Source organism: Annulohypoxylon truncatum (assembly GCF_022578515.1).
Source record: "Annulohypoxylon truncatum strain CBS 140777 unplaced genomic scaffold F4807scaffold_10, whole genome shotgun sequence".
NCBI classification, from domain to species: Eukaryota; Fungi; Ascomycota; class Sordariomycetes; order Xylariales; family Hypoxylaceae; genus Annulohypoxylon; species Annulohypoxylon truncatum.
This window is the reverse complement of record NW_025953796.1, coordinates 794785-818622: the sequence shown is the minus strand read 5'-3', so window position 1 is coordinate 818622 and position 23838 is coordinate 794785. Positions and strand designations below refer to the sequence as shown.

Here is a 23838-nt window from a genome sequence, read left to right as displayed (position 1 = left end):
TATATATATTACATAATACTACTAGGGGTATATTAAAGGCCGGAGATCCTTCTCGGTCTGGATCGGCCTTCGCTTTACGCCGGCTTAAGTGACGTCGTTATCCTCGGAAACCCGTCTATTACTTGGGCATGTCAGATCAACAATCATAAAGTTAATTCTTCCAATTTAAGTCTAATGGCAATTTAAACTACTTATTTTCATAGAAACACTATGTTTTAGCAAAAATGAAGGTACACATGTTACCGAGGGCGTCATTACGAAGGGTCTTCAGCTCTTCACCCCGCTGTTCTAGTTATCTCCCCCTTAGCTTCCAGCACTCAATAATCCGATCATCCAGCAGCATATCGCAACGACTCGGTTCGAAGCATGTATCGTTCCCTGGTGCTGTGAAAAGCGAGTTCACGAATGACCTCAAATACGTGTTACCCGCCAACCTTCCTGCCTTGCCAACGTATCGAGCGGTCGGTCAAGATGGTAACATTGTTGATCAGTCGTTTGAGCCGGATCTCAGCGAAGAGGAAATTGTAAAGGTGTATAAGACCATGTTAACTATTTCGATAATGGACCCCATAATGTACGATGCGCAGAGGCAGGGCCGTATAAGTTTTTACATGGTATCGGCTGGCGAAGAAGCTATTAGCATTGGATCTGCCTCGGCTTTGGATAATGAAGACGTGGTCTTCTGCCAATATCGCGAGCAAGGCATTTTTGCATACCGGGGTTTCACCTTAAAGCACTTTATGAACCAGCTATTTGCGAATAAGAGCGATATTGGGAAAGGCAGAAATATGCCTGTACACTACGGCAGCAAAGAGTTCAACATTGTATGTTTGGGCCTCTCTACATATTATCGGAACAAGTTGCTAACCCTTCCATGTAGCATACGATCTCGTCGACCCTAGCGACGCAGATACCACAAGCATCCGGTGCGGCATATGCTCTCAAGATGCAGCGCATCAACGACCCATCTCTACCTCCCCGCGTAGTAGCCGTGTATTTCGGCGAAGGCGCCGCAAGTGAAGGCGATTTTCACGCCGCATTGAACATTGCCGCCACGCGATCTTGTCCTGTTATTTTCATATGTCGAAATAACGGATATTCAATATCAACTCCGATTCTAGACCAATACCGAGGCGATGGCATTGCCAGTCGGGGAATCGGATACGGAATTGACACTGTGCGAGTCGATGGAAATGACTTCTGGGCTATGAGAGAAGCCACCAAGAAGGCGAGGGAGATGGCCCTTGAAGACGGAGGCAAGCCAGTCTTGATAGAAGCAATGAGCTATCGCGTCAGCCACCACAGTACCTCCGACGACTCCTACGCATATAGAGCAAGGGTAGAAGTCGAAGACTGGAAACGCCGAGACAATCCTATCACGAGACTACGGAAATACATGGAAGCAAAAGGAATCTGGGACGAGGCTAAGGAGAAGGATGCTAAGGAAACCATTAAACGAGATGTTTTGAAGGCGTTCTCGGAGGCCGAGCGAGAGAAGAAGCCAGCTATTCGGAACATGTTCGAGGATGTATATGAGGAGATGACCCCTGACTTGAAGGCACAGATGGAACAGCTGAAACAGCACTTGGAGAAATACCCTAACGAGTATGAATTGGGAGAATTTGAAGAGGGAATTAACAGTTTGAATTCGTAGAGGATATGCATAGTTAGTTCTAATTCTAGCAAGCTAGAGAGGGGGATGGGCTCTCGTGATCATAGCAAATTTGTACGCCATCGAATGCTGTCAAATATCGTTGAAGCTACCCGAGTTTTTTTAGCATTTGATTTTGGTGGATAGGTAGGTAGCTACCAGTACCTACATATTTCAAGCCCATATCTTGTCTTCGTTACGCGACGATGAATCAAAATGTCCCTAGACGTTATGATTGGTAGGCGCTGCGAGATGACCAACGCTTGTCAGCCACGTCGAACAAAAAGAAATGGGGAACTCGACAAATTTTTACGGAAGCTCTCATCCTATCAATTGGGGAAGAAAGTTATAATAGAGCTTCTTTGATGCCTCGTGGGATGTGTATTTGCTCATACGGCGCTTGCGTTGAAGGTCAAATTATCAATGCATATGGTCAAGGTGTATTGAATAAATATGAGCACTTGAGTAGTAGGTAGGTTTGTCTTTAAGGAAAGGTGATGTCATAATTTGTATGGTATTGTTCTAGGCGGTACATGTTGCACCTAGGGCCTCTATTAGTGCGAGTACAAGCAATGAAAAGCAAGTAATTATGAAGAAAGCCGCAACATGAGCAGCTGCATGAGTTGATTTATGATAGCTCCCATCGATAGTGAGGCAGGTACCTACTATTTTATTGATAACGGCTAGTTGCTGCTACTAGGTATCGTTTGTCTAGCGAAAATCCAATAGATATGGATGTAAAAGGTAAGCGTTCATAATGACACCCCTTTCACCAAATCGCACATCATACAGTATAGAATCACAGTGACATTGAAAGCACTAAGACAACTATCATTCGTATGCATACGGTTTAGCTTGTATGGATATTTTTATTCCAACCTACCAAGTGTAAGGTTACACAGTAAGTAGGTAGCTTCTCTTTTCTATTCACACGCCCGTTACACCATTAGTAAAGCATCGTACACTCCCTACCCGCACGAACTGCTACAAGGAATGTAGAGGAGTACGGCTGGCGGCCGGGTCTAGGTAAATTCTGGCACAACGCACACACCACACACAACCCACTCATAACCCACCTTTACCTATGTACATAGCCCAACCGTCCAAGCCGCCCGCTGATGCATCTTCGAATGAACCTCCTCCGATAAACGTCCAACTACGCACGTCTTAAAGCTTCGACGAGAAAGACGACGACGACAGCAACAGCGACGACAAGTTTGTCTCGATCAAACCATTTCATTGACTTGATTCGTGACAGGTAAATATAATTGTCCGCATTCGTATCCACAAAGCCGAATACGTATTGAATCGTGGTCAATCGACTCTGACGACATACTTTTATCCCACTCCCACTTTCTTGTCCGAATCAGCAGGACAAGAATCTTTAACCGACAAGAGGGAAAGACGAAGAACGAACTACAATTATAACAAATAAAACAAGCGATCCGAAATATTCGAAGTCATCCGAAGCCAACCCGTCGCCGTGCCTCATGGCGTAACTCATGGCAGACCGAACACCCTCTGCTGCGAACCCGCGCTCTAGATCGGCAGTCGATAACGGTCCTCAAGCAGCGCGACTTCCTTCCATACCAGACCTGACGAACTTGAACTTGCGATCGGCTGTTCCTACCTCGCCAGCATACTCGAACCCGTCATTATCACCCAGGTACGATATACAGCCAAACTCTCAATCAAGTACACCTTCCTTCTTTCTCAGCCTTGAACCATCCAAACACATCCACCTACGTACACTATACCTTGGTACATTTACATCCCGAGGAGGCACCACTTTATTTTTTTACCCCATATCAAACTTCGATATTCTAAGCCTTCATTTTCGTCCTCTCCATCATCCCGAACTCCTTTGATTCTACCACCCACTCGTCCACTGTTCGTTACCCTTTACATCATTCTTTCCATTAGACTCAAGTCCTCATCGTGATCAATCACCCTCCAGTGCGGTACAGCTCTCGGCCAGTGCCTTGTGGTTGGCCATCAGATATTCGAGGGAGAGGGGTACGAGCTTTGGAACTTGAGCATCACTCAGTTGACGCCTCGATCCATACTCCATTCTCGTACCTTCTTTGTTGCCGCCTTACCTAGGTAGTCACGACCGTTCACCTGCGCTGGACGTATCCACCTGTTGGCCGCACTGTCTGTTGCCCTTAGAGCGGCAGAAATCGCAGCAGTAGCCTCAGGCAACGTCCAGGTGAACTTGCTGTCACCTATCATTACTTCTAAGAAATTTAAACTTAACTTCCGTCCCACTGTGTTTAAGTTTCTGATGCGAGGCTTATCAAAATCACCCTCACTTACCTCATTGCAATATAAGCCTCCTTCTTGCTTCTTGCTTGCCTCTTGCTCTCTACCCTTTCTTCTCGAGTCCGACCATTTATTTCGCATGCGTTCTTCATAACAAGTACTCATGTCTTCCAGAGTCACCCGCTCCTCTGCGCGCAACGCAGCGAGCCAAGGAGCGTCATCAGCAGATCCCTCTGCTGGCCAAACTTCTGGCAACCAATCTGCCAGAACCAACATCGGCGCCGTTGCCGAGGCGAACGTAAACCAATCCCCACAGAACTTGAGACCGACGTCATCGCGAAAGAGAAAACCGTCCCCCACAGAAAACAACTCACCCAAGCAACAATCACACACCGAACCACTTTCCTCTACACGTAGACCTAAGAGGCAGAAGGTTTCCGAGCCGACGCCCGAAACCAACCCCGCCACTACTGCCGCATCTACTTCAAGGAAGCGGAAAGGAAAGAATACTGCTTCCATGTCTAGTCCTACTGGGTATGTTTTATTAATTTTCTTTGCTCTTATTCCCTCGAGCAATTCACAATTACCATATGATCACATCGTAAATAAATGCTAATCAATGTTTGTCTGATAGCTCCGACCCACCCCCACCCGCCGCCAGAATGCAGGACTCTACAAATGCACCCTCAGCCTCATCTAGCCGCAAGTCGAGCCGTAACAAGAAGGCCGTTCCGGCAGCTCAAGGTATGGAATTTTATTATTGTCAGATTGAAAAACTCTTTTGGTGCTTACTTTTTTCCAATTAGATCAATCTATGCCGGCTGCCTCTGGTTCTACACGGCGATCGAAGCGAACGTCTAGCAATCATCCACCGCCTCCCCCTGATCCAGACACGACTATGACAGGAACCAAAGAGCATGAGGATGAGACAGAACCTCCGCCTCCACCTCCGCCTCCTCCTGCGCATGACCCCGACGACGATAACAGCGATGAGAATGACGATGATGATGAAGAGCCTCACCGTCATTACGATGACGACCCGTTCGGTGGTTTCGGTGGTCCTCATGGATCAGGTCTCTCTAGTACACTCAGGGCATTGACCGGCATGATGTCCGGCATCTCTTCAAGACTGCGTGATATTCTTCACAATCTTAGGCAGAAGGAAGACCCAACCATACAGCTCGTGGCATTACAAGAGTTGGCCGAGATTCTCCTTGTATCCAACGAGGACAACCTATCCGGTCATTTCTCCCCCGATGCTTTCGTGAAAGAGTTGGTAACGTTGATGCAGCCCAACGAGATTACCGGCGAGGAAAATTCCGAGATTATGCTCCTCGCATGCCGATGTCTTGCCAACCTAATGGAGGCTCTTCCGGCAAGCGCTGCCAACGTGGTATACGGCGGTGCCGTACCAATCTTATGCCAGAAGCTCCTAGAGATTCATTATATTGATCTTGCGGAGCAAGCTCTCAGCACATTGGAGAAAATTTCCGTAGAATATCCTACAAGCATCGTTAGGGAGGGCGGCTTGACGGCTTGTCTAACTTATCTAGACTTCTTCCCAACAGGCACACAAAGAACTGCCGTTACCACTGCCGCCAATTGCTGTCGCAATATACCAGAAGATTCGTTCGGCGTCATTACTGGGGTTATGCCAATTCTCCTTAATGTGCTGAACAGCAGTGACCAACGAGTCGTCGAGCAGGCCTCGCTCTGTGTTACTCGTATAATCGAGAGCTTCAAGTACCAATCGTCGAAATTGGAACAGCTTGTCAGTGTGGACTTGCTCAAGGTCATTTTAAGACTTTTAGTCCCAGGCACCACGAACCTCATCAGCGCCAATATCCATACACAATTCCTCCGGGTCTTGGCGATCACTGCTCGTGCCAGCCCGAGCTTGTCTGCAGAGCTCTTTAAGCTGAACGTGGTCGAAACACTCTATCAGATCCTCACGGGCGTCTCCCCCCCTAGTGAGACAGAAGATGTCGCCTCGAGGCTAGATAGTGTGGTGATTATGCAGGCACTAATCCACCGCCCACGTGAGCAGATTATCGAGACACTCAACGTCGTCTGCGAATTGCTCCCGGGTCTAAAGTTCAACGATGGCTCGGCAGCCCTACTCGCTGCTGATCTTGATCGCCCTGAGCGTATTATTGCGTCAACTCTTGGATCTCATAGGAAGACATCCAACGAGAAGAGATTAGAACTGCTCGACGACTGCAAAGATCAAGTCAGAAGATTTGCGCTGATCCTATTTCCTACCTTGACGGACGCATTTTCAAGCACCGTGAATCTGAGCGTGCGACAGAAGGTGCTCACCGCTCAGTTGAAGATGTTGTCCAATTTAGACAGAGACATCCTCGTCGACGCCCTGAAAGCTGTTCCTTATGCCTCGTTCCTGGCCGCTATACTCTCTCAGCAGGACCATCCATCGCTCGTCATGTCTGCTGTCCAGATCACGGAACTTCTTCTGAATCGTCTGGATGATATCTACCGCTACCAAATTTACCGCGAGGGAGTGATCACAGAGATAATGAAGCTGGCAGCTGAATATCAGGAACCCGAGACTAGGCCGGCCGAGACATCGCAAGACCATAGTATGGCATCCGGAGACGAAGGTGACAGGGTCTCTATTCACAATGGCTCCGATGATGAGGACGATGAGGACCGTGAGGATGAGGATGAGGACGAGGACGAGAACGATGAGGATGACCAAGAAAATGATCACCATGACGACGATATGTCCGGCTCCCCCGCTAGTTCAGATGGATCTACTATGTCTGTCGACGGCCCGCAGCGCCCTTTCGTTGGTGACATCCCATCTATGAAGTCACGCATCGCGGAGACGGCAAAGAAATTCTTGGAGACTCACGAGACGGAGAAGCATAGTAAGAATATGAGAAAGAAGGCTAAGAAAATTCTTGAAGATCTCGAATTACTAGCTAGTGGACTCAACTCGTTCTACCTCCAAAGGACCGCGAAGGATCTTTCTCCCGCCAACGGGACTGCCCTCTTTGAAAGGCTAGCGTCCTATTTCGACGCGGATGTACTTGACAGTGTGACAAGCGCTGAATTGCTTGCATCAGGTCTCGTGCGTGTACTGGAAGACGTTTTCAGCAACCCCGACGAGACGCTGGCCAATGCGGCGAGAGCTTCGTTCCTCGAAGTCTTCATGGGCCGCTATGTTAGCTCGCGGCCGAAGACTGCAACTGCAGATTCTCCCGCTACGCCATTCAGCCTTCTTATCCATAAACTTCAGGATCTCCTTAGCCGATCAGAGCATTTCGAAGTTATTACTGTCCACCACAGTACATTTGATGGCAATCGCAGCAGCGCAGCGTCTATGTTGGCGAAACAGATCAGGCTTCGATTAGTCGCAGACGATGACTCTGACATCCCTCGCTCTTTCCGAAGTATTAATGTCCACATCCATGCCATTGCTACTTTTAAGGCCCTCGACGACTGGTTACGCCCTAGAATAAGTCTTCACGAGCGTCCCCGCGGCCCGAGATCTCGTGATGGATTGACTAGAGCATTAGCTGCAATGGCTAGTTCAGCAGGACTACCATCAGGGCTTACATCTGCTGAGCGCCTTGCCGAGCGATTAGGATCTCGGGCCGAGCAATTAGCATCGGGGTATCCGAGCAACCCGCCTCCGATCCCAACGCAGGCTTCAGGTTCTCGTCCCCCACGAAGATCCAAGTCAAGACAGCCAGGACAGCCTGATACGCCGTCTAGTGCGACGTCGACACCAGGCTCCGGCCGAGAGAAGGCTATTCTTCGCAGGTCAACTCGGCGCCAGCCAGCACAAGCGAGTGAATCGCAAGCCCCACCGCCCCCTCCACCGCCTCCCGATGACGATGAGGGCTTGCAGAATGCATTAGAATGCGCGGATGAAAAGCCGATAACTGACGAGGACGATGAAGCGGAAGCTGCTGATAGCAGTGCTCTCGACGCTATAGTAGGCGAGCTCGACGAGGATATGGAAGATGCACCCTCTTCAGACCCATCTGCGGTTAACTTGGTGGAGGCTGCCGGTGGAAGGATTACGGCCAGAAAGGAGGATGGGACTCGGGTTCCTACTCCAGCTCAGAGTGGTTCTGCAAACTTACCAAGCCGTAGTGCGCCTCCACCTCAGCCGTCGGGGTCGCAGCAGGCTACACCAACCCCGACTCCTTCGGCATCTCGACCTCTTTCTTACGCGGCTGCCATTCAGTCCGTACCCCAAGACTGGCATATCGAATTCAGTCTAGAAGATCGAGTGATTCCAAATGAGACCACTATCTATCGAGCAGTCCATAACCTTGCCAACCCTGTAGAGGATCATATGGGCCGCAGCGTCTGGTCCACCATGCACGTCATCAAATTCCGCCGAGTTCCGGGACCGCCTCCCGCTGAACCTATCGGTTTCAGCTCTTCCTTCGATGGCTCAACTGATGTGAATGGCGTGCCGACTTCGCTCGCGAACAATCCAACAACAGCCTCTATTCTCCGTCTACTAAATATTCTGCATGACCTGAACGCAAACATTGACGATATTCTAGTAGAGAATAAGAACACGTTGAAGTTGAATGTGGAACCCTTATCACAGTTTGTCAATACTAAGTTGACTGCCAAGCTCAATAGGCAGCTTGAAGAGCCCCTTATCGTGGCAAGCAATTGTCTACCGGGATGGAGCGAGGATTTGGCTCGGCTATATCCTTTCCTCTTCCCCTTTGAGACCCGTCACTTGTTCCTTCAGTCAACCTCATTCGGCTATGCGCGGTCTATGAGTCGGTGGCAGAACGCTCAACAGGAGGAGACATCGCGTCGCGACCGACGGGACGAGCATCTATTCCTTGGACGACTTCAACGTCAAAAGGTCCGAATCTCGCGGTCGAAGATCTTAGAGTCCGCCTTAAAGGTGATGGAACTTTATGGTAGCTCACAGAGCATTCTCGAGGTTGAATACTTCGAGGAGGTCGGGACAGGTCTTGGGCCTACTCTCGAGTTTTATTCCACGGTGTCGAAGGAGTTCTCGAAGAAAAAACTTAGACTTTGGCGCGACATGGATTCCAACGATTCGGGCGAATTTATCTCCGGTTCCACTGGCCTGTTCCCTCGGCCGTTGAACGACGATGACCCAAGCACCAACGTCATCCTCCACCTATTCAAGATGCTTGGAAAGTTTGTTGCCCGATCTATGATAGATTCTCGGATCATCGACCTCAACTTTAACCCCATCTTCTTCCGCATTAGTGAGGATTCTTCTGGCGTAAAGCCGTCATTGGGTGCCGTCAAGATAGTCGATCCCGGGTTGGCTCGCTCCTTGAAACACATCAAGAGGTTTGCTATTGCGAAGAAGGCTATCGATGAAGATCCTCGTCGCACACCTGCACAAAAAGTTGCGGATACTGAAAAGATCGTCATCGACAACGGAACACTGGAGGACCTGGCATTGGATTTCACATTGCCTGGATATCCCGATATTGAGCTTACACCAGGCGGTTCTCACATACCTGTCACCATTTACAATGTCGAATCTTACCTAGAGAAGGTTATCGATATGACTTTATCCCGCGGTGTCAAGCGTCAAGTTGAAGCCTTCCGCACTGGTTTCTCGCAAGTATTCCCATACTCTGCTCTGAGCGCCTTCACACCTGATGAATTGGTGGCACTATTCGGGCGCGTCGAAGAGGACTGGTCTCTCGAGAGTAAGTTTATAAGACCAATCGTTACCATTTATAAAGCTAACCTACCTATTCCAGCTCTTATGGACTCGATCAAAGCCGATCACGGTTTCAATATGGATAGCAGAACAGTCCGAAACCTTCTACAGACGATGAGCGAACTCACTGTTGCGCAACGACGCGACTTCTTGCAGTTCACTACTGGTAGTCCAAAACTCCCCATTGGAGGTAAGCATCATGACATCTCCCCCACCCTCAGGACCCATTTTAACCGTCGTCGCAGGGTTCAAGAGCTTGACCCCCATGTTCACTGTAGTGTGTAAACCCAGTGAACCGCCTTACACATCTGATGACTATCTCCCAAGCGTCATGACGTGTGTCAACTACTTAAAGTTGCCCGACTACACTAGTATTGATAGCATGAAGCGACAGCTCTTCACTGCTATCAAGGAAGGTCAAGGTGCCTTCCATCTCTCTTAATCGCCAGCACGAGGGTTTTTATGAACAACACAGTCCGAACATCACGCATCAATATTGTGATACGTGGACATCATTGATGAAGGAAAATGAGGCATTGATTTTTTTTCTTCTCCGTCGTCCTGGCGCACCTCGCATAGGTGCGTCGGGTTTTTTCTTTTCTTGGCACACCCGCCATAATTCCCTTCTTACGCCCGTCATGAACCTCGACAACGAAGATGGAGGTCGGAACAAGGCACGAGATACGGAAGGGTTGAAAGGGAACGTCTGATGCATGGAAAGGTTGTTTCGGCGTAGGAATGAAACATGATTCCAGGCGGGATTGAATTTAAGCATCAGACTGGACAGCCCTGGCAAGGACAGTACTTGTTTTGCTTTTTACCTTCGCAACCGGGTGGCTTCACATCTTCTTCATCGGGTAGATAGATTGGCCAATTTGTCTCCAAGTATTGATTTCTAAAATTTTCTACCCGTTCCCCCAAAATGGCGTTTTGCTACTTCGCTGTCACGCTCTTCGAGTCTTAATACAAACCCCCCCTTTACTTAAAAGAGGATCGGGGTCTAAGTGATCATGATTATTTGCTGAATTAGATTGTGCATGTGTCTTATACATGATAATGATATGTATGGAGCATCCTTCCTACGTAGTTGTTTCTATAACTTAGACTCCGTGCCCACTACAGACCCGTTCCCCTTATTCCCCTTCCTCGTTGGTGGCCGACCGACATTATCGAGGAATTTCTCACTCAGCGTAATCTTCTCTCGAACCGGTAATCTAGTCCATTGCTCATACTCACGCTCCTGCTCCCGCCACCGCTTCATCTCCTTCCCTATCCAGACAGCAGCATGGCGCGCGCACTCGGCGGGAATCTCCATGGGGAATAAATGTCCCCTCCCTTCCATAACGACCGAATCTACGCGACCCTCGGCAATCCCGCCAGAGCCCCCGCCGCCCGAACCGCACGCCTCGGTCTTCAGCTTCCGCGCCTCTGGAGTACCGAGCTCGCTATCGCCGCCGAAGACCCAGAGCACGGAAGGCCGCACCTCGGGCAAGTGCTTTAGGATATCCGGACCTTCGGAGCGGTAGAAGGGAAAGATCTCGGGGGTCAGCGTCAGCTTATCCTGCATCTCCGGGTCGAAGTCCGGCGCGCCGACGCGGTCGATGGTGCGGGTCTGCTTGTCGACGTACGGCCAGAGGGGCCGGAAGAAGGTGAAGACTTCCTGGTGCTTGGTCGTCCGCAGGGTGGCTTTGTCGGCGGCGGGCGAGGTGGAGGGGAAGACCGCGGTCGGGGTCGGGCGCACGGCGTGCGTGCTCCACGCCGCGAGCACGCGCGGGTCCCAGGTCCGGTAGAAGGAGGACTTGTTGAAGGACTCGACGGCCGCGTCGACGGTGGGCCAGGTCTCGCGCCGGAAGGCGGAGGCGCGGGCGGCGGACTTGCCCGGGCCGTCGCGCTGGAAGGAGAAGGTGGTTATGGTGGGGTCGAGCAGGACCAGGGTGGTCAGGAGCCGCGGGTGCAGCAGGGAGAGCTTGGTCAGGGTGGCGGCGCCGAAGCTGTGGCCGACGCCGATCAAAGGGCGCGGCATCTCGGCGCGGAAGACGTTGGTCATGTGCAGCAGGTCGCGCGCGTGGTCGTGCCAGGACGGGTCGTTGCCGAGCACGTCCTCGTTCACGACACCGCTGTACCCCTGGTTCGTCACGTCCGCTATCCAGATCCCGCGGATGCGGAAGCCCCGACTGCCCTCGCCGTCTTCTCTTTGCGAGGCTAGGGACTGCGCGTGCAGGTCCGCCCACAGCGGCTCGTACAGCTCCTTCGGAAAGCCGTTCGCGTGCGCGCCGATGATGGTCACGTCGCCCGGCTGCGGGCTAGGGTTGTCGATGGGCACGTACTGCTTGATACTGATGTAGAGCACGTCCTCCTGCGAGCGCGAGGTCGCGCGCGGGTACTCGCGCACGTGCTGCGAGGGGATGACGTGCTCTTTTATGTGGAAGGGGAAGGGCGACATGGTTGACTGGGTGGTTCGGTTGATGAATTTGAATTAGCGTCTGGGTACCGCTGGTTTGGCGAGAGTTGGTCGAGAGCACAAGGCTCTTGGGTTCTTGTGAAGTATACCTATGGGATATATAGGGTGGTAGTCGATGCTACGCAGCACGAAGAGTGCCGGGAGGCTCTTATTAAGCACCCGAGACTTTTGCTTAGGAAGCGTCGAAGGTCTGGGTGCTTAAAGATCTGACACAGTCATTATACCCATACGAGATTGCCTTGTGCTGCCGTCGAGGTTCCAATGTTGTTTCAGTGAATTCTCGGTGTGGCATTCAAGTTTGCTACTCCAACTAGGTATATAGAGCGTGGTCGATTTAGCCGCGGCTGAGTGCCGTCCGCTGGTACCGTCCTACAGTTTCTCAACGCTAAGATTTTAAGGCACTCGGCCGAGACAGACACGGCTTGTTGTTTCGGCGACAAACAAGAAGCAAAAGATATAATTTATAGGATATAGAAATCAGATAGAACTAAGGCCAATTCCTGATTCTTTGTTAGATATGTAAGTGAATTGTATAGGTAGATTTTACCTCGAACATCAAACTTACCAATTGAAATATTTCATTGATACTATTACATAGCAGAAATTTTGAATCAGTCAAATAAATCTAAGTGATTCACCAAAAGCAACTTGCCGGATTCAAGCTGAAAGCCGATCCCGACTCTATGATCCGGTATGTATACCTATGCAGATATGCAGGGGCTGGAGACACATACCTCGGCCCATGTCCCGATGCAGGCTACCGGACTTGGCGCGGGGAGCACAAATCGATGCATCTATCGAGTGCGGATACACCTTGTACTACGTAGCCCCATATTTATTAATTGATATGCATTTGACGCGATAGCTTTAATTGTGTCCACTCCACTTTAACGCTTAACCGCGTTTATGACGCATCTTCATTCATATCTTACTTCCTGCACTGCCCCTTACTAACATCACCCTCGGAAGGTGAATCTTATCTTAACTTACTTACTGTTTAAATCAGATATCCAATATTCATCTCTGAATCACTATTCTTTTGGGCTCACAAGAATATCGCCGTATTCAAATTGATTGCGCACCTGGCAGGATTCAGGTATCGACAGGATCTGTGGCACTTGGGCCAACAATGCCACCCCAGACACGATCCCGTGGCAAACCACCCGCGAGTGGGTCATATCGATCAACTGCTGCAGCTCCCAAGCAGCAATTATTTCCTGCACGTCGCAAGCACGTCAAAACTTATGGACGCCCTCGATCTGCAAGAAAAGATCCCAAGCAAGGAACATTGACCCAGATGGACTTCGTTACGCCCTCCATGCCAGAGGACCCCCTCAACTCGGAGGAGGAAGTCGAAGATGAGAATGACGATGCTGAAGAGCAAGAGGCTCCTGCGCCTGTAGAACCTGCCAAGCCTAAGAAGAGAGTTCGGGAATCCCGGCGTAAGACAGCTGGCGATGAATTGACCAAGGATGGAAAACCAGGAGATGCGAAGAGACGCAAGACTTTGGGAGATATTCCGCCCTCCAATCCTTCCAGTAGCTTCCATACTCAGACTTTGACTCAACTGCTTTCCGTCAAGGGCGAAGATGAGGAAAACGATCCATGGCAGATCAACGATTCAGAAGATGACGATGCAGATCTCATAAAGGAAACCCCAACAAAACCAAAAGAACATGCTCCATCTAAGCTTCATGAGACCATGCCAGAACCACAAATTGGAATCAAGTCCTCCCTTCCGAGTCTCGTCCAATCTGTTACCCCAACCAACCGTCGACAGAGATCAGTCATTCCATCTTCTAGCACAACAGTGGCAACGCCTTCATCAACACCCATAGTACCACGTTTTGCCATGCCACAAAACTCACCTCTAGCTGGCAAATCTACCAACCTCAACGCACCGTCTCCAATTATCAAGAAAGTCAACAAGACGCCGAAGCTCGGTGATAGAGTGATTCAAGATTCATATAGCACATCTCACAGCTCCCCAGCTATGTCTCTCCGGTCGTCGATTGCTAAAGTGACGCCAAAGAAGCAGACTCGGTTCAAAATACCTCCTGAGAATAAAGAGAATATTACACCAAACAGGACCGAACCGAAGTCGCCAAAGCTGCCAAAAGATAGTTCATCTCGAACACCTTTAAAAGAAATTCCGGATTCCGATTATGACTCCGACGAAACCCATATGGAAGGTGAACAGGTCATTAGAGCACGTCAGAACGCTCCAGTGGAGGATATCCCTGCCACAGACGACCAAGATGACCCCGGAGCTGCAGAGACATGTTATGGTGTTATCGGAGCTGAAACACAGGCTGAGCTTGACCTTCTTCGAGGACTTGATGAGAGCGACTCTCGGGAGGAGAGCCGATCACGTTCGGCCACTCCCACGCCGAAGCCAAGACGAAGACAGAAGCAAATTTTACGCGCGTCCCAAGCTACAAGTGTCTCTACTCCTGCGTCAGCTTCGGCTTCTGTGGTAAAAGAGACGCCTTTGTCTTCCCCACGACAGGAGCCGCCTGATGAGGACATGGAAAATACGCACACTCAAGCCTACACTCAAGGCTTTGAGAGCCAACGATTACCCCTAGAAACCATCCGCTCTCTTGGTCCCCAGACTGGCAATTCTGATATCATGGTCTCACTTCACCCCGAGCCCTTAGCGAGAATCCTTGACCGTACAAAGGACCACGAATTCAGAGTCTGGAAGATACCCCCTGACGTATCTCGTATTTGGATTTACTCAACCAGGCCATTTTCTGAGCTGAAGTACATGTGTATTCTTAGTCCACCGAAAGTACCTGGAGAAATTCAGGACGAGAAGGGAATCGGAAATGCCGAATTCAATCAAGGAAAACAGACTGCTAAGTTCGCTTATGAAATATTACAGGTCTATGAACTGAACAATCCGGCTTCCCTGGACGAGATGAAAAAGAAAGGTTGGCTATCTGCCGCTCCGCAGAAGTACATCAAGGTTCCTCCGGCAGTTGTTGGAGAGCTCACGGCGAATTTGAAGTGCGCTTTGTTTGGTGAAAAGCACGATGCAGAGGGCGCACTCGAGGCGAGCAACCCAAATGTCACTGAATCACAAGAACTCAAAGCACAGCTTCAGAGTGATGCGGATTATTCGACCCAGCATCGTTCACCCGAGAATGTGAATGAAGTGATTCCTTCAACCCAAACACCGATCAAGTCATCTGGCAAAAAGAGCCAATCCGGTGATATTAGGGATTTTGTGAAACCGGCTGTGCCCAGATTGATGTCAGGCTCTTCGGTTCGATCACAGCGAGATCCCGTGAGTCAGAGATCGCAAGGTTTCGTTAGACCCTCCCAAGCTACTACAGTCTCAAGCCCCGCCGTATCTCCCGAGAAGTCGCTCCCTCAGGCTATACATATTTCTAGCGAAGCATCTTCCCACAACATTCATAGCAGCAGTCCGACAGCTTATCGGAATGCTCGAAATAACTCCCTAAGATCTTCACAGTTCCTGACACGAAGCCAGATGCTGCCGGACAGCTTGGTCAACGAGGAAATTCAAGAGCCACCGCCGATTATATGGGACTCGGCGGATGAACAATCAGATTCATGATTCATTAGCAAGGTTACGTGTTTAGGTATCCGCGTGGGCGTTGCATGGATGGGTTAGGCTTTTACCCTATAGGATAGGAGATGACAAGGGGGAGTGCGCACAATTTGGCGTTCTGGTATGCTAGGCTAGCTATGATGCCACGTTTGTTTTTCCAGGGCACATTGAAATCATGGAAATAATCAGACAGCATTATTATCAGGAGTTAGGTATCCTATGAAGAAGCTTCATGCATTTCTAAACCAAGCATGTATTAATGTTGACCTACGTGAAACAGTACATTTGAACCATTTACATACATGCTAGTGAAGAGCATTATTCCAATTCCATCGCTAGCTTGGTCCAGCATCGCTGTTTAGTTATATACTCGGGTTTCCAGTCTCGCTAACGCCAGTATACAAAAATACCACCGAAGCCGGATCATCGCGGCGGTACGTAATCCTCTCCAAACCCAGGATACACGATACCTTGAGTCAGTTCTGGATCGAGCAAAGCGGGAGTTGTCAGGCTTTTGCCAGGGTGACGCACAAAGTTAGCAGGGGTCACGTATGAGTCAGACGAAGAGAAGGGGGAGAAGGTAAGAAAACTCAGAGTATCACTAAATTCAAATTCAGAGGGGAGAAAATGAGAAAATAGGAATGGAGAAAAGGGAAAACTCACCGTCGCGGCCGACGTTTCGGGGGTCTTTGCGTCCTGCACGGGCATCCCGGACAGCCTAGCATGAATATCACGCACATTATGAGGAAACCGCCCAGGCCGAACAGGAGCCCCGTCGTCGGGTCCCACTTGACGGGCCGGAAGGGCTGCATGACGGCCGTGGTGGTTGCTGGCGGAGGCTCGATGATGACTGCTGCTGCGGAATCGGATGTGGTTGTGGATGGGGCGAGGGTGAGTGTCGTGGTGAGGTCGTCGACTGTTGTTGTTGTTGCTGGGGTCGGTAGCGTGGGTGTGGGCGTTGGTGTTGGTGTCAGGATTTGGACGAGCTCGGATTCGAGCTCGGCTAAGGCCGAGTCCGAGGCGGAGAGCGGACAGTTGTGCTGCCATGAGTCCCGGAACGAGGCTGGGAGGGAGCAGAAGTGTCCCGTGGAGTCATATCTAAGGGGTGTTAGTTACTTGGTTTGGTTTGGCTGGACCTAAGGGGAATGAGGTGATTGACTTACCGGTCGCAGATGTCCTTCTCTGATGCGTAGATGAGCACGTTGCCTTCTGACGTCGGCATGAGGATGGCACAGTTCCCCGGCGCACTTGATGTGGTGTCTTTGACGTCCATCGTGGTGTTTCTCTTGTGTAAAGTAGGTAGCTTCATGATGTCTAATGAGCGTCTTGATACAGCTAATACTGGTAATTGCTTGTATCTGTATAGGTGTATTATGGATAGGAGTAGTATATATAGCAATGGGCAGATATTATAAGGCACAAGAACGAATTAAGGCTTAGTAGGGTTCCCATTCTTGCTTATTCCGGACCAACCTTAGATGGGAGGCGTCATCTAATAGGGGATAAGACGCCTTCCTATCTTAACCTCCCATAATCCTATCGCTCGGATAGCAGCCGTGACACATGGGAGCATAGTTTCGTGATGTTCACCGTGAGACTTTACTTCCCGACGTATTTCCAAAAAAAAAAAAAAAAAAAAAAATTTTCAATAAGCCGGCTTCGATCTCTATATTCATACAAATTGGGTTGGGACGCAGTTTCTCTTGGCCTGCCATAACAAGTTTCGACTAAACTTAAGAAACTTCGACTGGATAGTATCCATGACTACCTACTCTTGATGTAGAAGGGTCTATTCAAGAAGCTTAATCATAATAGATACCTACTCGAACTAATAAAAGTATATCTTTGAGCTAAGTGGGCTATCCACGAGTTCGGATACACTATGAAATTCAAATATCCAAGGTTATCCTAAAGGGGTAGAGCTCTCATTCATCCACATCAGAAGTATTTTAACATTGTTTAGCACCACAGGCTCTTATAAACCTACGGGTATTAGTTACATGATACTATAATTACATTTTGTGGTTCAAGGCAGTTCGTTGAAGGATAAAAGATGTTAAGGTTAGGGGAAAATAGGAGACATAATACACAACTCCACGTAATCGCCTCAGCACTTTCATGAGTTATATGCTGACATGTAAGATACTATAGCTGTACCTATGTAACACTCGCTGCGGCGCTCGAGCAAAAGGGCAGCTCGCTCATCATCATCGCATTACCTTGATGAAAACTACCTCGTATGACACGCTTTCATACGTGTGGCGATACATCTGAGCGTAAGCATATGTTACGATTTTGGGAATGTCATTTAGAGAGAAAAGGGGCAAATTCAGAAAGGATTATGTCTCTCGAACTGTCGCCACAGCATCACGTTTTTGCCATTGCCGCAAAGAGAGGCTACAGCACTGACCTGTCCGTGTTGGGTGACGAGGCGCCCTGCCTTTCGAGTCAGAAAATCCAGTCGTGTTAATCGAAAACAGTTGATCCCCAGCACGCAGGCGCTGCGTTTGGTAAAGATAGTAAAATAGATGTACGCCCTAGTGTTCACCTAACGTTCACCTGACGAAGCACTCTTAGGGCCAGAAGTTGATACGGCCTCAAATCAAATACAACAGGGTTGATTTTAACGTTAACGATGTTAATTGTATCAAAGATATGTACAAGCCGCATAACCGGCCTCTATTTCTTAGGTTCCTCCTTCTTTTCCTCGGGCTTAGGTGTAGGCAATTTGAAGCTCTCCGGCTTGCGATCCTCACCAAGTCCGACGGGCTCCCATGCTGTGGAACCCCCTTCAAAGTTACGGAAGGCTTGCGTCATTTCTAACGGCTCGGTAACGATGCGCTTCTTCTCTTCGTCATATCGGATTTCGGTATACCCGGTGAGGGGAAAGTCCTTTCGGAGGGGGTGGCCCTCGAAACCGTAGTCCGTCATGATTCGACGCAGGTCCGGGTGGCCGAGGAAGAAAACACCAAACATATCGTAGACTTCTCGCTCATACCAGTTGGCGCCATCAAATAAAGAGGTAATGCTGGGCACTGGCGACGCCTCGTCGGCGTACGTCTTAACTCGGAGTCGCGCATTATGTCTCACACTTAACATATTGTAGACAATCTCGAACCGCTGGTCTCTGGTGGGGAAGTCGACGGCGGTAATACTACTGACTTGGGTAAACTCGGCAGCCGTGTTGTCTAGCTCTAGGTTAGTAACTGCGTTATGTTATTCTTGAGCGAATGGGGCCTTACACTTCAAGAAAGAGAAGACGGGTATGACTCCGGAAGGCGGGATATAGATAACCAGTTCATCCTTCCAGACGGAAAACTGTTGGATGTACTTAGGCAAGCAACCCATAAGCCAAGCTCCGTAGCGATGGAGGTCATCGGCCTTCGAGGAGTATTTGTCGGCGGGGTTTACGACGGGGACCTTGAGTTCCTTCGGGTGGTCCCGCGGCGCCTGCCTCGGGTTTGTGGTATCCTTGGGCATGGCGACATTTTGACGAGCAGTGGAGGCGATGCAGCGGACGACCTGCTCATTCCGGGACGATAACGAGGGCTTCGCCGGTCGCAGAGCTGATGCGAAGGCCCTGCTTCGGCAGAGCTTGGTCGCCATGGTCGATGACGATAGTAGGCGGGCCAATTGGTGGTAGGTGTATTAGAGCTGGTTGAGTATTAAATCGTCATGAGCCTCCGAATCCAATAATTGACCTAGTATTGGCGTAACTCAGGCCGTTACTTCTACAGTGCATACAGTGTACGGCAGGTCTGATCCAATCAGAGTGGGACAATTCCCAATTTGCGGAATAATGTTCAGCTTGCTCCGACTAGCATGAACTAGGACTGCTTAGGTAACATGCTTAAGTAATTGCCTAACTTGTGCAGCACCTGCCCAATTAAAATCCTACTCCCATATTTTGTGACGTAGCACATGACTTGCACCTCCAATTCCCAACTTCCAACTTTTAATAAACCAGTACCTAGACGTTCCTGCTCCTCGGACCCATCCAGACCGCTAAGAAGGTCACAGAAACTCTGCTACAGATTAAGAGACTGCGTTGGTGAATCCACATACCTACCTGTCAAGAACACGTTTCCTATCACCGAGCACTTTTCATCGCGTTGCGGTGACAAACACCAAGTCACATCACAAAGGAGACTTGGGAGTCCAAATTGAACAATTACCTATCAACTGCATTGTTTCCTACACATATTCACATATTCGCATCCGAAAGAGTGTATTAGACCCCACTTAATTACCACTTAGGTAATCCGCATTTGGTTACCCAGGTACCTAGTACCTCGCACAGTCACAGCACTCAAGGTGGGAAAGAATAGCTGAGGCAAATCCAAAATTGGCGCTAAGCCGCTAAGCCAAATTAGGTCACACAGGCTACTTAGCGCGAATCGGGTCAACGTTTCTTTTCGGCGACGCTCTGATCCAATCTTTCTGCATTAAACTCCTTTGCCTTTTCACCTTCACCTGCACTTTTATGTTGTTACCCTCAATCATCTCTGGTTAACGTTCGCCTGACACCTCTCTCCAAAGATTCGCGACGTTTCTCAACAAACCAGATTTGGTCTCCATAATCTCTCTTTTCCTTTAAACACGGTTTTACGGGGGTTTCGCATGTTTTTCCCTCGCTATTATCACCATTTCTCTCTTCCTGCATAATCACCCGATATTTCAACCCAAAACTTGACACATAGGCACGACGCGCCTCTTGAACACGCATCAACGCATACTCTACCAATAACTGGCGACCTAATACGCGAACTCACCGTTGCCGATTTGGGTTGGTGTTGGGGCTATTTTGTCGAGCAGCCTCAAGTTTGTAATCAAGCTTGTCCAAGATCGATATGGCTCCTCAAGATAGCTTCATCGATGATGAAGAGGATACCTGGTACGCCATCGCTCTGTTACTCCATATCCTCTCTATTGTCACAGGATTCAGTTGCTAACGTGTTGCATAAAGCCCTCTGTGCATAGAAGAGTTCGATCTTTCCGACAGAAACTTCAGGCCATGTCCCTGCGGATATCAAGTAAGACTTTGGGGCCCGTCCTGTCGCGGTGTTTGACTACGTTACTAATAGCCCTGCCTTAGATCTGTCAGTTCTGCTACAATAATCTGAAAAACAACCTGAACGGATTATGTCCCGCATGTCGACGGCCTTACGACGAAAAAGACATCAAGTGGAAAGTGGTTACTCATGAAGAGTATGTATATTATGGTCGATCTAAACCTGTTGAGGATATGTGGCTAATTCTTGTTAGGGAGGCTGAATTCCGAGCAAACATTCAGAAGAACCAGAAGAAGCGAGCAACGGAGCAACGCCAAAAGGAAGTTCAGAAGCGCGAAGCCGAAAAGGAAAGCCGCAAGAATCTTCAGGGTGTCCGCGTCGTACAAAAGAACCTTGTTTACGTCACAGGTTTAACACCTACTGTACGCGAAGACGAGCTGCTGAAGACGCTCCGCAAGCCTGAGTTCTTCGGCCAGTATGGCAACATCCAAAAGATTTCGATCAGTAACCGCAAGACTGCCGATGGGCAACCTCAATCGCTAGGTATCTACGTCACATTCGAGAAGAAGGAAGACGCCGCCCGGTGCATACAAGCCGTACACGGCTCGCAAAATGGCGATCGTATTTTAAAGGCGCAGCTAGGAACGACCAAGTACTGCTCGGCATGGCTTCGGCATGAACAATGTGGAAACCGACAATGCATGTTCCTTCACGAGCTTGGTGACGAAGAGGACAGTTACTCCCGGCAGGACCTCTCGTCGTTGAACAGTGTTCATACCCAACGGCCTCTCTCGAATAATGCGTCTTCGTCGCGCTCCGCATCACGACAACAGGCTCCATCGCATCCGCCGGCTGCCGGATCACAACCCATGGTCCGCACCTCTAGCAAGGAAGGCTCGGATGCTGGTGATGGCCCTGCTCTACCACCCTCGGCGAATTGGGCACGCACCACCCAGCAGCGAAGTAGAAGAGGAAGTCATGCTACTAGCGGTGCTGCCTCGAGTCCTGCTATATCTACTTCATTGCCTGTCACTAGCGAGTCTGCGCAAGAGACAAATGAATCTGCGGTGGTTACAGAGCCGCCTCCTTCGACTTCCGCTTCTCGGAAAGCTGAGAAACAGCCGGCAACTGAGGCACCTGCTAAGACCACACCTACTACTGCTGCTGTCACTGCTAAATCAACAAGTGAAGACGATATACCCGATTTTAGTATCATTCTAAAGCACCTTTCTGAGTACCCGGAAAGCGCCTTTGCGCCGATCAAAGACGCTGGCGATGACTATCCCCCTTTATTCGACGTCAATGGGGGTAAACGAAGACGAGCTATGAGAGACGAAGAAGAGAATCGTCTAGGCGATCATGAAGAACAGGTCGATAACCTGGAGCCCTCTGAAGGCGAACCTGAGAGCGGTAGTCTCGCCTTAGGGGGTGAACCTGAAGATAGAGATCAAGGCCGTAATAGTGGTCGCTTCGACCAGAGACGAAATCCGGCACAGCCCCCGATCCAACGGACGAACACAAACGACTTGTTCGGACCAACCTTATCTGGATACGGTTCAACTGCCTCAGCCGTCGGTTCTGGTGGAGGCCGCACTATCACGCCACAGCTATTCGTTCGACCCCAGAATAGTTTCGCCGATCAGATGCCGCCCGGTATCTTACCACAATCATCTTCGCTCTTCCAGGGCCAAGGACATAGTCGCCAGCAGTCTAGATTCAGCTTTGCGAATGAAAACAACTCGAGCTCGATCAATGTGAAGTCAACTGGTGACCCGCGGTACATGGCTCAGCAATCGTCGATGATGCCGTCCACGTATCGTTCGCAGCCGGGCAATCAGCTATATCCTTCATCCATACCGGGACCTCCGCCAGGACTTAAGTCGGCTGGCTCAACGCCTGTTAACGGTGGGATGTTCAGCCAAGGAAATTCGTTTGGGGGATCGGTGTTTGGTGTAGGATCCAAGGACACTTCGAGTGAGCTACTCCAGTCCATTATCCGCGGAAGAGGTGCGGGAAGCACCCAGGCCCACGAGGCGGCAAAGCGTGAGTACTTCCCTTTTAGTAATCAATACCCGTCTTCCTCCTCCTCCACCCCAGCTCCTGCTCCGGCTCCGGGCCTATTGGCATCGCTCCACGGTTCCCAGCCTGGGGCTTTCCAAGATTTCGGACCAAAGCAGAAGAAGAAGGGGAAGAAGCACAGACACGCTAACACTTCCTCCTCTGGGGGGAGTGGCTTAGTAGATCTTGCGGACCCGAGTATCCTGCAGGCGAGAATGCAACACCAGCAACAGGGAACCAGTACCGGAGTCGGACAGGGGCTATACGGTGGACAAAACCAAGGTGGGTACAACCCCAGCATGGTGTATGGGAGCGGCGTATACAGCAGATGGTAAAGAAGGGTGGCATATTTGATTTTATTCATTTGACTGGCTGGCTTCCACATGGCTACGTCGGGGGCGTCTTAGGTTTTTCGGAATGGGCAAAGGAAATTAATCGGAATACTCCGTCAACTTTTTTTAAGCGAGCATTGCAGAGGCATGGCCCAGGGAGGGTCTAGGTTGCATTTGGGCGTCGAGTATGCGATTGGAAACGACGAGGCCTTGCGCGAACAGTGCTTGCCCTTTTTTTGCTGAAGATACTTGATTTCTGGCGCTATTCATTTGTTGTTCGCTCGCATCATCGGTTACATGGGTCACGTTCAGGCAAGCCGTCGTCGTTCTTCCACAAAGTTCTTCATGTACGTTAACCCACAGGTCGATCCTCCAGACCAGACCTGAGAAGCTGCTCTCAAATATAGCATTTCTTCCTCATACCCAGTTGCTATAGTCATGTATAACTTGTGGAAGACGACGATGGAAGCTTTGTGACGTGACCTTTGCTTTTCTCGTCTCCTTCGTATTGTAATTCACCGCGTATTCATGGTGCCAGTAGCTAACGTATTTCTTTAGACGATGACCTCTTACCACCCGAAGCTTCCTCGTCCGTGGATGCTCTCGTTGCTGACGACGACGACGACGGGCTGGAGAATTCTCAACTGTCGTTCCTGTCGGATGAAGGACGGGTGCCGTCCGTGCCTCCGGGGCTTGGTCTAAGTCATGCACATCCTCCTACCGCGCCCCTAGTCGAGAGGTTTTCGACTCCCGTGCCGCAAGGCCAAGCAGGTCA

General features: G+C 49.9%; 6 protein-coding genes across 6 annotated transcripts; 4 read left to right on the top strand and 2 right to left on the bottom strand.

Annotated features, from left to right (window-relative positions):
• The first annotated feature begins 132 nt into the window (after window positions 1-132).
• Window positions 133-2222, top strand: F4807DRAFT_420069 (2-oxoisovalerate dehydrogenase alpha subunit mitochondrial precursor). The gene is made up of 2 exons (XM_047997456.1): window positions 133-824; window positions 881-2222. Exons 1-2 carry the CDS (start codon window positions 225-227, stop codon window positions 1652-1654), a joined length of 1374 nt encoding a protein of 457 aa, XP_047855868.1. The 5' UTR covers window positions 133-224; the 3' UTR covers window positions 1655-2222.
• Window positions 2223-2732: 510 nt separating this feature from the next.
• F4807DRAFT_420064 (uncharacterized protein) lies at window positions 2733-10636 on the top strand. The gene is made up of 6 exons (XM_047997455.1): window positions 2733-3317; window positions 4088-4447; window positions 4548-4657; window positions 4720-9606; window positions 9661-9810; window positions 9866-10636. The coding sequence occupies exons 1-6, from the start codon at window positions 3154-3156 to the stop codon at window positions 10060-10062; spliced, it is 5868 nt and encodes a 1955-aa protein (XP_047855867.1). The 5' UTR covers window positions 2733-3153; the 3' UTR covers window positions 10063-10636.
• Window positions 10637-12725, bottom strand: F4807DRAFT_420063 (putative toxin biosynthesis protein). Its single transcript, XM_047997454.1, has 2 exons — window positions 12647-12725; window positions 10637-12581 (listed from the first exon to the last, which is right to left on the bottom strand). The coding sequence occupies exon 2, from the start codon at window positions 12061-12063 to the stop codon at window positions 10714-10716; it is 1350 nt and encodes a 449-aa protein (XP_047855866.1). The 5' UTR covers window positions 12064-12581; window positions 12647-12725; the 3' UTR covers window positions 10637-10713.
• Window positions 12726-12991: 266 nt separating this feature from the next.
• On the top strand, window positions 12992-15912 carry F4807DRAFT_420062 (uncharacterized protein). The gene has a single exon (XM_047997453.1). It carries the CDS (start codon window positions 13211-13213, stop codon window positions 15665-15667), a length of 2457 nt encoding a protein of 818 aa, XP_047855865.1. The 5' UTR covers window positions 12992-13210; the 3' UTR covers window positions 15668-15912.
• Window positions 15913-18252: 2340 nt separating this feature from the next.
• On the bottom strand, window positions 18253-19413 carry F4807DRAFT_420061 (uncharacterized protein). The gene is made up of 2 exons (XM_047997452.1): window positions 18904-19413; window positions 18253-18849 (listed from the first exon to the last, which is right to left on the bottom strand). Exons 1-2 carry the CDS (start codon window positions 19265-19267, stop codon window positions 18341-18343), a joined length of 873 nt encoding a protein of 290 aa, XP_047855864.1. The 5' UTR covers window positions 19268-19413; the 3' UTR covers window positions 18253-18340.
• A 757-nt stretch (window positions 19414-20170) lies between these two features.
• F4807DRAFT_35612 (uncharacterized protein) lies at window positions 20171-23501 on the top strand. The gene is made up of 4 exons (XM_047995512.1): window positions 20171-20555; window positions 20628-20694; window positions 20757-20869; window positions 20927-23501. The coding sequence occupies exons 1-4, from the start codon at window positions 20512-20514 to the stop codon at window positions 23064-23066; spliced, it is 2364 nt and encodes a 787-aa protein (XP_047855863.1). The 5' UTR covers window positions 20171-20511; the 3' UTR covers window positions 23067-23501.
• Window positions 23502-23838: the final 337 nt, after the last annotated feature.